This window comes from Girardinichthys multiradiatus, chromosome 2 (assembly GCF_021462225.1).
Source record: "Girardinichthys multiradiatus isolate DD_20200921_A chromosome 2, DD_fGirMul_XY1, whole genome shotgun sequence".
Classification (NCBI taxonomy): domain Eukaryota; kingdom Metazoa; phylum Chordata; class Actinopteri; order Cyprinodontiformes; family Goodeidae; genus Girardinichthys; species Girardinichthys multiradiatus.
Window position 1 is genome coordinate 21910941 of NC_061795.1, and position 13047 is coordinate 21923987.

General features: G+C 38.5%; 1 protein-coding gene across 3 annotated transcripts in view; it reads right to left on the minus strand.

Annotated features, from left to right (window-relative positions):
- The window catches only part of pik3c2g (phosphatidylinositol-4-phosphate 3-kinase catalytic subunit type 2 gamma), a 31991-nt gene that overhangs the window by 7387 nt on the left and 11557 nt on the right, over positions 1-13047 (minus strand). For all 3 annotated transcript variants that reach the window (XM_047391153.1, XM_047391136.1, XM_047391145.1), the window contains 19 exons: positions 11553-11667; positions 11341-11474; positions 11069-11257; positions 9553-9646; positions 9371-9465; positions 7992-8172; positions 7773-7880; positions 7595-7687; positions 6649-6778; positions 6438-6574; positions 6184-6353; positions 5916-6072; positions 5129-5238; positions 4862-5030; positions 4313-4431; positions 4115-4211; positions 3965-4025; positions 3809-3888; positions 3573-3698 (listed from right to left, as the gene is read on the minus strand). In XM_047391153.1, the coding sequence (XP_047247109.1) occupies positions 3573-3698; positions 3809-3888; positions 3965-4025; positions 4115-4211; positions 4313-4431; positions 4862-5030; positions 5129-5238; positions 5916-6072; positions 6184-6353; positions 6438-6574; positions 6649-6778; positions 7595-7687; positions 7773-7880; positions 7992-8172; positions 9371-9465; positions 9553-9646; positions 11069-11257; positions 11341-11474; positions 11553-11667 (2365 nt within the window). The remainder of the gene's footprint in view (positions 1-3572; positions 3699-3808; positions 3889-3964; positions 4026-4114; positions 4212-4312; positions 4432-4861; positions 5031-5128; positions 5239-5915; positions 6073-6183; positions 6354-6437; positions 6575-6648; positions 6779-7594; positions 7688-7772; positions 7881-7991; positions 8173-9370; positions 9466-9552; positions 9647-11068; positions 11258-11340; positions 11475-11552; positions 11668-13047) is intronic.

The window sequence follows — 13047 nt, forward strand, 5'->3', positions numbered from 1 at the left end:
TGCAAAAGCAAGCGCAAAAATGAGAAAGAACCACATACACTGAAGAATAATGGATATTAAAAAAACTAAATAAATTCTTATATTGTAGCTAATAAGCTGTCATTTATAGAAGACACGTTTTTAGTTGTATGAGCTCAACACAAGACATTTATCTCAAAGATATAATGCTTAAAAAATGGTCAGCTGTCTCTGCTATAAAAAGTTTTCAATCCTTATCTCATGATTATGGAACAATTTTCTGGTTGGGGTAATAACCGTTATTTTGTCCTTGTGATAAGTTTACTTGAGGAAATAGCTTAGTGTTTGAGCTCATTTAGTGATAATTGGTTAAAAATCAGTGGTTTTGTCTTCTGGTTAAGTTTTATTTCATAGCCCTCCGTTTCAGACCAGGTTCTCCCTGTTTGCGCACCTACAAGGCCTTCTGTGGCAAAACAAGCAGATGGTCCAGGATGGTGCATTTAAGTACCACTCGTGAACCACATAGTTAAAAAACACTCATTCTTATCAACAAAATGAATTGAAGCCTTGCTTAAAAAGTTCTAAATGTGGCCATTTCTGATTTCCAAGTCACCTTAGTATTAAAAAAAGGTGATCAAAACACCAAATATTTTATATGACAATATTTCTAAATGATCAATAATAAAATTGTTATTTTACTGCAGTCTTGTTTAGCAATCCTTAAATGTTCTAAAGTCTAAAACCTTGCTGTTCAGACCATCTGATGTGAAAAGATCGCCAAAGAAAAGCATGTTGCTGCTGTTGCTAAATGGATCAAGGCTCAGCAGGTAAGAATACTTCCTTGTTGTAAAAGTACATTAAGATATTGGCAGTTATTGCAACTATTATTAAAACAAGAAATTACAGGCACATACGACATATTTAAATTAGTTTCTCTAAAGTTTCTACTATAAAGTAAAAAAAAAATGACACACCAGGTAGTGTCTTCAGACCTTGAATCATCCCTTGTGTCTGCTGCTGCTCACTTTACCTCCGGTTGTTTCACTCAGTGCCGTATATTTACTGTATCCATGGATTTACACTGTATCTGCTCCGGTCCAGTCCACTGTATAGCCCAGAGGAGCTTCAAGAACCATACACAGATTGTGCAATAAAAGCCAGTGATAAATGAGGTAGCAAGTCCAAAACAGCTCATTCTGTGGAAGTTAAACTGCTTCATTTTTTGTTTTATGAATCCAGATATTTTCATGTGTTTTGTTCCCTGAGTTCATTTGTTGCTTAATTTGGTGCATTTAATGTTTAATTGGTCGGTTTATAATACCTTAGTTCACCCAATAACTGATCTAATGTTGACAAATGCTAACACATACACATGTATGTATAAATGTATGTGTGTATTTATCAATATAGCGAGATGTAGTCCGTCTTTAGTGAATTATTTTGAAAATCTGAATATTGTGCTGGTTCTGTTTCCTGGAGGTGCGTTATGATTAATGCATATTGACTCTGGCCGTGCTCCGGCATCCGGTAAAAATAGATTCTGGTCGATGTCCGCAGGCCGCAGCACTTGTGGTTTGCCATCTGATTAAAGCTGAATTTGTTCGTCTGACTCTGCTGCGTCTCTCTCTGATCGTGACTGAAATATGTCTAAAGAAATATCAGATTCTTCGCTGCTGTCTGTGTTGCTGGTCATTGTAGCAGCAGTCAGTTTACCTGCAGGGGTTCCCCTCGGACGTCATAAAAGAGCGCAACAAAATCTCTAAGGAGTAGTCTGGAAATGCCTTTTTAGTGATATTTATGACCATATATCTCAACAATCGTTCATTTCAGTGGCATGAATTACCTTTTTAAAATATTGTATCAATGTTTCCTTTACACAAATGTAATTGGATTTATCATGACAATTTGATGTCACAGGCACTTTAAACATGCCAATTTGTTTAAGTAACAGTCTTCCAGCATTCCTCTTTTCTCTTTGTCATAGCAATGAAATGTTTATTAGTGAGACCGATGTCCTATGAGCAGAAGGTGCCTGGAATGAAGCCCCTTTCCATTTGAAAAGGAACAGAGCTTCTACCACTCGTTATTGTAGCTGATGTCTCCGAGAGGAGTTTTGGCTTTTTTTTTTTTTTAGCTTGGTTATGCAAAAGAAACCCAGTTTTTGTTTAGCTTTCCTTGCAGAATACCCATCTGATAATTATGATTTTTTTGGTCTTGAATACCTAAACTATTGACATTAGTTATGATAAACATAAAGTCTGAATAAAATATATGGTGATTTACTGTCTGGAAAAAAAAAAGATTAAAGATGTATTTTTATTTGATAATGTGGTTATTAAAAGGTGTCACGGGATGTTTTGTAATTCTCTGGTTTTAATTCTTTTATTTACTGCTTGCTGTATTTTGTTAGTGGCAGCCCTTTTATGGATATTCTGTATTCTAGTTTGGGATACATCTTATTTTTTATGTAACAACTATTTTCCTTCTGTTCTTCCTGCTGATCTTCTCTCATTTTTCTGGTGAAGATTTGTTTGGTTTCTTTCTGATTTAATATTAAAAATGTTCTGTTTTTATTTTGACTTAGCACTGGTTTTTGGTAACTCAAGCAGAATAAACTGGGTCCCTGGGTTTAGTCCTCACTGGTCTGATAGTGCATGACCTTTTCAGAAATAATTACAAGCACCTGGGAGGAGCTTAGCTGTCAAATATAGAAAAAGGCCTACTCTATGACGTGTCATTTTAAAAATCTCAGATGACCTGGTTGAATGATCTATGTTTATTGTGTTATTGGCAGTTGGTGACATAAATGTGCGATGAAGGGAATTGCAATTCAATCCGGACCCATCCTAATCCCTATTTATAGGGCCCTAGTATTTCAATCCAAAGCAGGAAATGCAAAGGGTATCATGAAATTGGACATATCTATAAAAGGGAATCATTTGTGGATGCGATCTAACAAATCTGACCTTTTCTGGGGTGATGGTGGCCTCTTTACATTTATGTCGATAGTGAAAGTGCAGCAAAGATACCTTATCGGTTGCTTCTGCAAACTGTTCATCTGTGATGTGAACTGCAGAGCATAGGCTCATATCTGATTCAGATCAACATCCGTGTTTTCAAAGCAAAGCTCTTAGTTAAGGAAGCAGGAGACCAACTCATTCTGTACAATTAACTGGAGCAGTAAAGTAAACATGGTATGAGCCAACTTATCAATGAGTCATTTCAAAACAGAGATGATGCACACAAGTTGATGGCAGCTTGCTATCTTTAGAAACTCCGCCCTCCTTCAACAATAAATCATCAGCACAGAAAGATGCACGCTTTCGTAGCAGTATAAGTAGAGCCAGATCATTCCTTAGAAATAAATGATAAACCTTGCTCAATAGAAGGTGCTTTTTTTGCTGATCCACAAAAAGCAATGAAGTTAATCACGTTTAAGCTGAATTTACTTATAAAATTACATTACTCTTTACTGTCAGCAGCTTGGGGTAACAACCAGTTGTAGGCTTAAAGTTCTATATCTTTTCATTTTTGTAGAAACCAGATTAGGACTTTTAAATGTAAAGTTCAAGAACCTCAGCAATAAAATTTGAGGTAAGAATGGTGGACTTTACCAGCTCGTTGAAGGTAGGGTGGTCATTGTTACTGACCACCTTCGTCTTCTTCTTGGAGATCTGTTGGGGGTCTGGTCTTAGCCGTGTAATCACGTAGGCATCAGGGTTCGAGCCATTTGGCAACTTCTGTTAAAAAAAACATACAGCACAACAAGAGAGAACCAAGTTAGAGTCTGTTTTATTCTTTTTATTTCATCAAAACTCACAACTTAGTACTGAGAATGATGGAAACTAACAATGTTCTGCAGGTGTTTCACCAACACAGAGAGCTTGCAGTGAGAGTAAGAAATATGCAGCTGGATCTGAGGACCGCCTCCTGCAACACATCACGGAGCGTACATCAAATCTCAAAGTCATGGTACAATTATTCTTCACTTGTACTTTAATATTACCTATTGTCACATTTTTATTGGCTGCGGGACCATCTAGGAACAAGCTGCAGACATATTCATCCTGCACATGACACAAGGAGACATTTCAAAGTAAGAATTTTCGGATTTGATGGCATTATGAAAATCTGTCCTCTGAGATTAGACACTAACTCCTTTGCACGGTCCCTCAAAAAGCTCTTTTAAGTAAGTATTCAGCAGAGCCTGCCTCCTCTGTGGGGTAAATGACATTTGATACCAGCTCGGAAACCTTAATGAGAAAAAAAGATGTGCAGGTTATAAATATTGGTCAAAAGATTACCAATACAGATAAACAAGTCATAAAACATAAAATGTGTTTGTTCTACCCACTGCGGCAGCTTAGATTCAATGAAGTATGTCTGGAGCCGTCTATGAATCAGTTCAAACTGCCCAAAGGTCTTCTGACTTGTCAAAAAACCATCATCAATGGTTATCTTTAGGTTGTAGGTCTGCAATTCACACACAGAAGAACAAATGTGAAGCTGCACAAGAAATAAAGAGAATTATCATAAGCCACAGACTGTTGCAACAGACGGGCAGGTTGACGGGATTAAAATATTACCAATTGATTTTTGTTAGGTTGTTTTTGTTAAAAGTTCTTATGGGAAAAGAAAATCAGTGCCTCCAAATGACTAAACCTGTCATAAGAAAGCCTCTTCTCATCAAAGAGCAGTAAAACTCCAACAAATACAAATATCACACCACTCGACTGTAGGGAAATATGCTTTCTGAACACTTCACTGTTTCTAAGAAGACCATATGATAGAGCAAACACACAGGAAAGAATAGTCAGTTGATTATCAGTGGGATTATCATCTACAGAACGTGTTTGGTGATATTTCATTGCTAAACACACAAATAGCCAACAGGTTGCCTCACCACAACTCGTCCCTTGACAGAGAAATCCTGGATGACAGCTTCCTGGATGTTGGTACTCGGAGCAGGAATGTTGTCCTGGGGTATTGTCTGTTGTTTCTTTGGCTGAGCCATGGCGTGGGTGAAGAAGTTAAACTTGACAGCCACACAGTCCATACTCTCCTTGATTTTTCTACAGCAGAGGAAATCACCTGATGAGTATAAATGGAGACAAAATATACGTCCTCTAGGAACCTGTGTTATATGATCATGGATGACCCGTTAATTTACTTTGTAAAGTAGGAAGTGGCTTCTAGGTCGGTGTCATGAGGTCTAAGGTTGTTCTGGACAAACTGCAAGTCATTTAGGTCCTTCAGTTCTGGCATTCCTGCAGAAAGCATCTGGAAAATCCATATCATTAATATCCACATGTCCTCAGGTGGACCATTAGCATTTACGGTGCCTTGCAGTGGGGTTAATACCCCCTGAACTCTTTCACATGTTGTCACATTACAACCCAAAACTTTATTGTTATTTAGAGAGATTTTATGTGATAAAATATAGCACTTAATTGTGAATTAGAGGGAAAATGATGCATGACTTTCAATATTTTCTATATTTTTATTGAAAAATCTGAATATTTATTTCTATTCAGTCCCTCTTTACTTTGATATTGCTAAGTAAAACCCAGTGCAGAGAAATTAACAACAGGACAACTATTAGGCATCCACTCCACAACGCTGACCTTTTTGGAAGTAGCTAAGAAACTCATAAAGAAGTCCTGTTTGCAATTTTCTACAAACTGTGTAGAAGAACCAACAATCATGTGAATGGTACCCTGTTCCGATGAAAGTAAAATTATTCTAAATGCTAAAAGCTATTTGTGGTGGAAAGCTACAGTGCATAGCATCCTGGACACACAATCCCCACAGTTAGACATGGCAGAGGCGGAATCATGCTCTAGGGATGCTTCTCATCAGCAGGAAGCAAATGTGATGATAATGTGAGGGTAAGGATGTGACTTGACAAAATGTGAAAAAGTTCAGGATGTTCAAGTGTTTGATTTAAAAAGTCTTACCAGCTCCAACATGCTCAGAATCAGTGCAGAGCGACTTCTGATGATGTTATAAGCTTCACAGCAGAGCTCCACAAAGCGATGCAAGCGCTGAGGTTTCTCTCCACCTCCTGTGATGAAGTGCTGCATCTCAGATGTGAAAACAAAGGGTTTTCTGTCCCTGGTATTATGTGAGAGAAGATTTTTGCTGATTTATTATTATCTGGCTTTCATGTGTTGTTCTGTTGTCTAATCATTGCCCCAACTAAAATCGCCTTATCCACCAACTTGCCTTTTAAAGTTTACAAACTTCTGAGCGTTTCCCATGATCTTGCCAAAGTCAATGTGGAACATGTGGCCACTGTGCTTCAGCATGATGTTGTCATTGTGGCGATCACAGATTCCCAGGATGAAGGTGGCTACACACCACCCCGCGCATGATTGGATGAAGTTTGTCACTGCCTGCACATGCACAGAAGAAGGTGGATGCAAAAAAAGACCAAATATACATAACTGTCAAATATCTGCATTGCCTTAAAGTTCAACCTTTTCATAGCCCTCTTTAGTTTTGTTTAACATGTGGAACCATTTCTCCAAAGTGTCTTCTCGAAGTGTCCCACTCAGACCCCACTCCTGATGAATCTTTCCCAGGGTCACAGCCTCCGGCACCAGTTCCACCAGACCTGATGACCACAAGCAATTTAATTAAAGGCAGTCTCAGAAAACCTGAAATTATAAGCCAATAAGAATCCTTTACCCTGATCCCTGCCCGTAGAGAGACAACGGTACATAATCATCTGCAGGTCCAGCCCCTCCTGGAGCCACACCCAGTCCATCACACGGACTATCTGAAGAACCAGCATGTCCTGACGCAGGTTATCCCCTGTCTGAACATCATATTATGTGTATATGTGAGCTGTTTTCTACATTAGGGTACCAATCAAGAACCAACAACTACAAAGGTCCAGAAGAAAATTCCTCGGGCTTCCCAGAGCAGTCTGTCATGCCTGTTTTATGCACAACATACATCAGCTTTGGCTTTTAAAGGCTAATAGGAGCCTGGACCTAACTGAAAGACTAAAAAAGCACAATTGAATTTTTAACCTACACTTGTAATAATTTCAACCCTGTAAATAAAAAATTCTGAGGGAATAGATCTGTCTTACGTGGTCATTTCTCCTTAAAAATGAAGAACCCAAGACTGTTATTTTGACGAGTATCTGCAGCTTTCCTTTGAAAAGTCAAATTTTCTGTTAGGAACAATCTTTACACTTTACTTCCTCTCATACAGAGAGGTAAATCACACTAGAGGCAAAGGTCTGAATAAATGGGAATCTTTTGAAAACCACAGGCTGTTTCTGAAAATAAAATTTTTGAGCATGTGTAGCAGCAGGTCTGGTGCCTGCTCACAGTGAATTTTATATTTCTGCTTTGTTTTTTCGTAAAAGATATGGTTTTCAAATCATATCTCTGTATGGCTCTTTTCAAAGAGCCAATCACAAAATACATTAGCATCTAAGGGCAGATTCCAGTGACATCTTCGCGCTCTGGAGAGATTTGACAGAAAACTGTAATTTCTACAACACTGTCAGACACTTAAATTGAAAATAAACACATTTTCCTATGAACAGACAAGAAAAACATGTTTGCATTGTTGCAACATTTGTGGTTGTGAGGAAGAGTTTAATTGAATCTTTACTAACCTTGCAAATGACACTGTTGTTTTTAGCCAGAGAGTCATCACAAATGAACGTGACCCCCAGAGGAGCAGCGTTGGAGCTGTAGAATTTACAGGCCTGCGAGAAGAGCACCCAAGAGTAACCACCTCGGCAAAACCGACCCAGATTTTTTGCAGTATCATATAGTGGAGAGCATGCTTACATCCAAGTCGACTGCTTTCACACTGACTGCAGGATCTAGAGGTAGGCGGCAGGTGATGCCACCCCGGAATAACTCATCGATAACTGCCTTTTCTCTGTTCAAAACATTCTGCAAAAAGAATCCAAAGCTACAAAATGTATAACCAAAGAAAATGGCTTACCAATTCTCTTATGGACTTGGGTATTCAGATGAAAGGCCACATGAGATCCTTTTACAAACCTTACGTTGAGACTTGTCAGCAGAGTGAATTTTTTGGGCCACCTGAACGAGCAGTTGCACCAGACGACTTTCATGTTCCAGCTCCTTCCTCAGGGCGTGACCACAGCAGAGCAACAAGGCAGCCTGAACTTTATTAAACCAGCTCTGGAAGTAGCAGTCGGTGTTGGTGTCCTCCAACAGCCTGTTATTTAAAAAAAATAAATAAACATGTTAACAAAGAAATCTGTAAAAACTGCATTAGAACAGACGTCTGTATACCAAAAACAATTAGGATTATTACAAATGAGGAATTTTCTTCCATATGGTTTAAGAGGGAAGGTAGCACCCAGATCCTGCAGTTTAAAAGCACTCTATAAAAGCAGTAGTCTAGACATCGTACTGGTCTGGACCATACATGTGAGTATTTGCACAGGAAAGAGATCAGCAATGATCGTAGATAAGCAATTGTTGTTGCCTATCAATCTGGGAAGGGTAAAAAGTTATTTTTCAAATAATTTAAAATCCATCATACTACAGAGAGAAGGTTTACAAGACAAAACATTTCAGGCTGCTGGAAATCTTTTTAGAAATGGACATCACACCAATTTCACTGTAAGATCGGATAATTATTTTTGCTTGGAGAACTGCAAAAAATGGAAGACCTCCTTCTCAGATTCTACAAACCTCACTTATAACATTAAATATAAAAGTTTATGATAGTATAATTGAAACTGAACAGATATGGCTTGTTCGGAGGTGTTGAAGGAGAATGTACCTTCCCTGTCAACAGATTTACCAGTATAACTCGAACAGCAAGACTTGTCCTTAGGACAGATTAGGCCAAAGGTGTATGACAATAACGGAAGGTGCTATGCTTGATGGAGACAAAATAACCTGACATTTCGAACACAAACTTATCAAATATCAAGCAAGGAGGTAGAGGGGTCATGGTTTGGGGACATTTTGCGTCATTTCTCACTCCCTGGCACCTGCAGTCATGGAGTCGACAGTGACCTGCTCCGTACAAATGTATTCTGGAGTCAAACGTTTAGTCTTCTACGTAAATATGCGTATAAAGAGGTAAATATACGTAAAAAGACCTTATCTTGACTGAAATGCTAAATGTCTAATTGTCAAACTACATCGTAAAGAAGAGGACCACAATGATGAAGGCCACCCATAAAACGACTACTAAAGTTGGTTCCATAAACTATTGTATCCCGTCATCATTTTATCTTTTTTCCCAGACAAACATCAAAATTTTGTGTAAATATCAGCATGCAAAACACTGTTAGTTTATCAGCTGACATTTCTCTATTATTCTAAATGAAAGCTGGATTCAGACTGTGCATTGGTGCATAATCAGAGTCGATGTGCTCCCAAATTAAAGTCTGACTCACCAGTATAGTTGCTGAGCAATCCGTATGTTCTTAAGGGATCTCTCCAACAGCAGCATCACCAGAGGTCCATCAAGTTTCCACTCGTTCTTCAGAGCCTGCAGGACAGACGAAATGATCATCCACTTATCAATATATGATAGCTTCCTGTAAACGTTGTAAAAGCTTTGTGTTACTTTCCTTACCTGGACCAGCTGTGGCAGAAACAACTCGAACTCTCCATCTGGAATCTGTCCAAAGTAGTCAACAGCAGCTTTCCGAACAGTCTCATCTGGAAAACTGAAAGAGAGGTTTTAAAAAAGCAAGAAATAAACATATTTCAAAGGGACGATGAGCATCTTAGCTAAAAGGAACAGTAAAGCAGTTAGTGTGTCAGTACAAGCTATACGTTCATGAAATGCACACAATCGCCTTGAAGGCTAAATGCTACAACAATTAATCCAGTCCAGGGCAGTAACTGCTTTCTAAAGAATGACATGCAGCTAAAACCAGATACACCACTCTATAAAAAGACCCATAGGCTTATTTTCCAGTCCCTGACATTTAATGAGACTAAACCTTTCCAGTTTTAAAATACTGAGGATTACCAAAATGATTTCAACTCGCTAAATGCCAGAATATAGAGAGAGATTTTGTTTTGTTTCTTTCTTCAAAGTTAGAAGTTTCCATTTAGAGTACTATGGAATCAAACAATTTGTTGGAAGCGCCGATATTACGTATCATGGCTTGATAAACCTCAAGCTTAATTCACATCATTTGAGTTAAGCAAAGGAACACCTGTAGGTGTATTTTAAGGCCACACCTCAAAAACATTCATTGTTGTTTGACGACACAAAAAATAAATAAATAAAAAAATCAACAACGATATCCGGAAGAAATTTGGGGACCTCCACAAGTCCTATTTCATCCTGGAAAACAATTTCTGAAATGCCAGAAGGTGGCACATTCATCTGTTCAAACAATTATATGCAAGTATAAACACCATGGAAACGTCCAGTCATCAAACTCTTTAGTGTGGAGACAGGTTCTGTGCCCCAAAAATGAGTGTTCTTTGATTAGCAATTTCTGTTTCGACCCCAGAACAAAAGCAGCAGACCTTGTGAAGAACCCAGAAAGAGAGTGTGAAACAATTTCTGTACCAACATGAGCTGAAAGACTACATGGCAATAAGAAGGTCTTTACTCTAAAAGCAACATAAAAGCCAGATTACAGTGTGGCCAGTGCAGCTAAAGAAGTGTTCAGTCACAATAATTATTGTTACAATTGTAGGAAAAAGAGGGACACATAGAACATTGAGAACATCATCTAAACAGGAAAAACTAGTTTGTCAGCATCATGTAGAGAGGTTGTGTTGCTGTAATAGAGACTGTTGCACTTCACAAAATCTTGATGAAAGATTATCAGGTGGAAATATTGAAGCATCATATCAAGACATCAGCCAGGAGGTTAAAGTTGGGCACAGATGGGTCATCCAGATGGACAACCATCCTAAGCATAGGGCCAAATTTTGTAAATATCAACAGAGCTGAAAAAGGAAATCTTTTGTCACACAGTGAAAAAAATAGATTTGATGTCTTGTTATAAAGTATATGTAAATATCTGGTTTGCCTCCGCTGTAGTCAAGGATAAAGATTTACTAAAAAGCTAAAACAGTTGAAACAAGCTACATCATGTTTCCTGAGTCTCTACAGCTCTGTTTACCTGGGAGTAAGCAGGAAAAGAGCCTCCTCGGGCAGATGAATGAGCCAGTTGTCTACCACAGTGTAGATTTCCGTCAAGTCTTCAGGCTGCCACCGGGGGACTCCACTGAGCAGCAGGTGGAGGAAGGTGCTTCTTTTGTCACTACAATAGTGTTTGCTCCACAGGAAAGACTTCTCATTTTCTGTCAGGCTGATAATACAAAGACAAGTCAGCGAAGGGTTTATATAAAAAAGATAATCTGAATCCCTGTTATTCTGAAATTTACTACTTACAAGCAGACACAATTCTTTTTGGAAATCTCCAACATTTTTCTTTGCACTTCATCACAAGGCTGAGTAAAGGTGATTGACTCCGGAAGAGCAATGGGTCTCTGGTATTCCCACTCAAACTGGTCTTCAAATTCAAGCTATAGAAAAGAATAATATGTGAGAAACTATTTTGATCATATAGTCAGAGTGAGGTCGTGTTGTCCGGTACTACTGACCTGCAGTATGACTCCTTTGGGCTGTCTGTGGCTGTCGGACAGTGCAGGGGATGGAGGAAAAGGCAGTTCAGCAAGAGAGGACATACTGAGCAGGACAGTTCCTCTGAGAAGGGTTCTGAACAGACAGAGAGTAAATTATACAGTTTATATCCTGTATATACATCATAAGCATTGATGTCATACTCATTTTGAGCTTTAATTTAATTTCAGTTAAGTTTTTCAGAGAGTTAAGATGATATAAAGTCAAAGACAAGAATTGTGAGCACAACTTGAAATTCTAAGTAGATTTTCTCTAATGTATACAGGGTCACTACACATCCAGGCTATTATATAGTGCTACATCTGCCTAAATCTTTTATGAAGTAATGCTGAAGGTTCTGGCAGGTATTTTAACTTGTCAAGGCCAAGGCCTATTAACAATAATCACTGTGATGCTCAGGCTCAATTTTAGTACCCTGAGGTCTTAAAAAGTTACTTTTCTAAAGCCGTTAACATTTGATGTCACACCGTTACAATAGTTAAAAGACCTTTTAATGGTATGTCAGAGAAAGTACCAGAGCTCTTGACGATTTCTTCAGCTATATGGAGCAAAGAGTGGCACGGTGTTCCCCCACCTGTTACTCAGCACTGCTGGTCAGCTAGCTGCAAAAACCTAAACTACTACATTTTCTCATTCATGCAACAGCAAATAAAGCTGTTTAAAAATATTTCCAGTGGGTAAAAATCCAGATAGTCAGGGTGTGGAAACGAAAAGTGCATTAATCTATTACACTAACCTATTGAGGCAAAACTACATCTGGCAAGATGCAAGCAGCATATCTGATCAGCAGGCTCTACCTGAGCTGATAGCCCAACTAATTACCCAGCCAATAACAGCTTGTCATACTTGTGTTTCTCTATAAAGAGCAGAATGGCAAAAGGGGTGTAATATTCTCTGCAATGAGCGCTTAAAAACTACCACTAAATGTAGCAGGTGTTCATTTAAACATTGTTACTTATATCTTAGTTTAGAAATTAAAACAATATGTTAATCGGTATTACTTTTTTGTGTTATGAAATTGCTATTTTTACTTACATACTTTTTTAATTTATCACTGTCTATCCCAACAAGAATGTCAAAGTCTTTTGAAGACATTTCAAAACACGTGCTCATTCTAAGACCATCAATAAGATAACTATACGTAACTACAAGTTTCACCACTTTGTCCAGATCTGGAGGAAGATCTAAACTGTCACCCTCACATGAAAGGAAATTAATTAGGTTGTTGGGAACAACTGGAAATCCATAAAGGTTCACTCTGCCAGTGACCAGATACTGCTGGAACGCGGTGTTGCTGTCTACAATGAAGCCAATGCTACATTACCATGTGTGGAGTGTGTGCCAAGCCAAAAATAAGGCCCTGCTCCATAATCAGCACCTTTAGGCTCCACTGGAAAAACAATGTATGGTCCAACAAGACACACACTGGGCTATTTGGAACACAATGACAAGAAA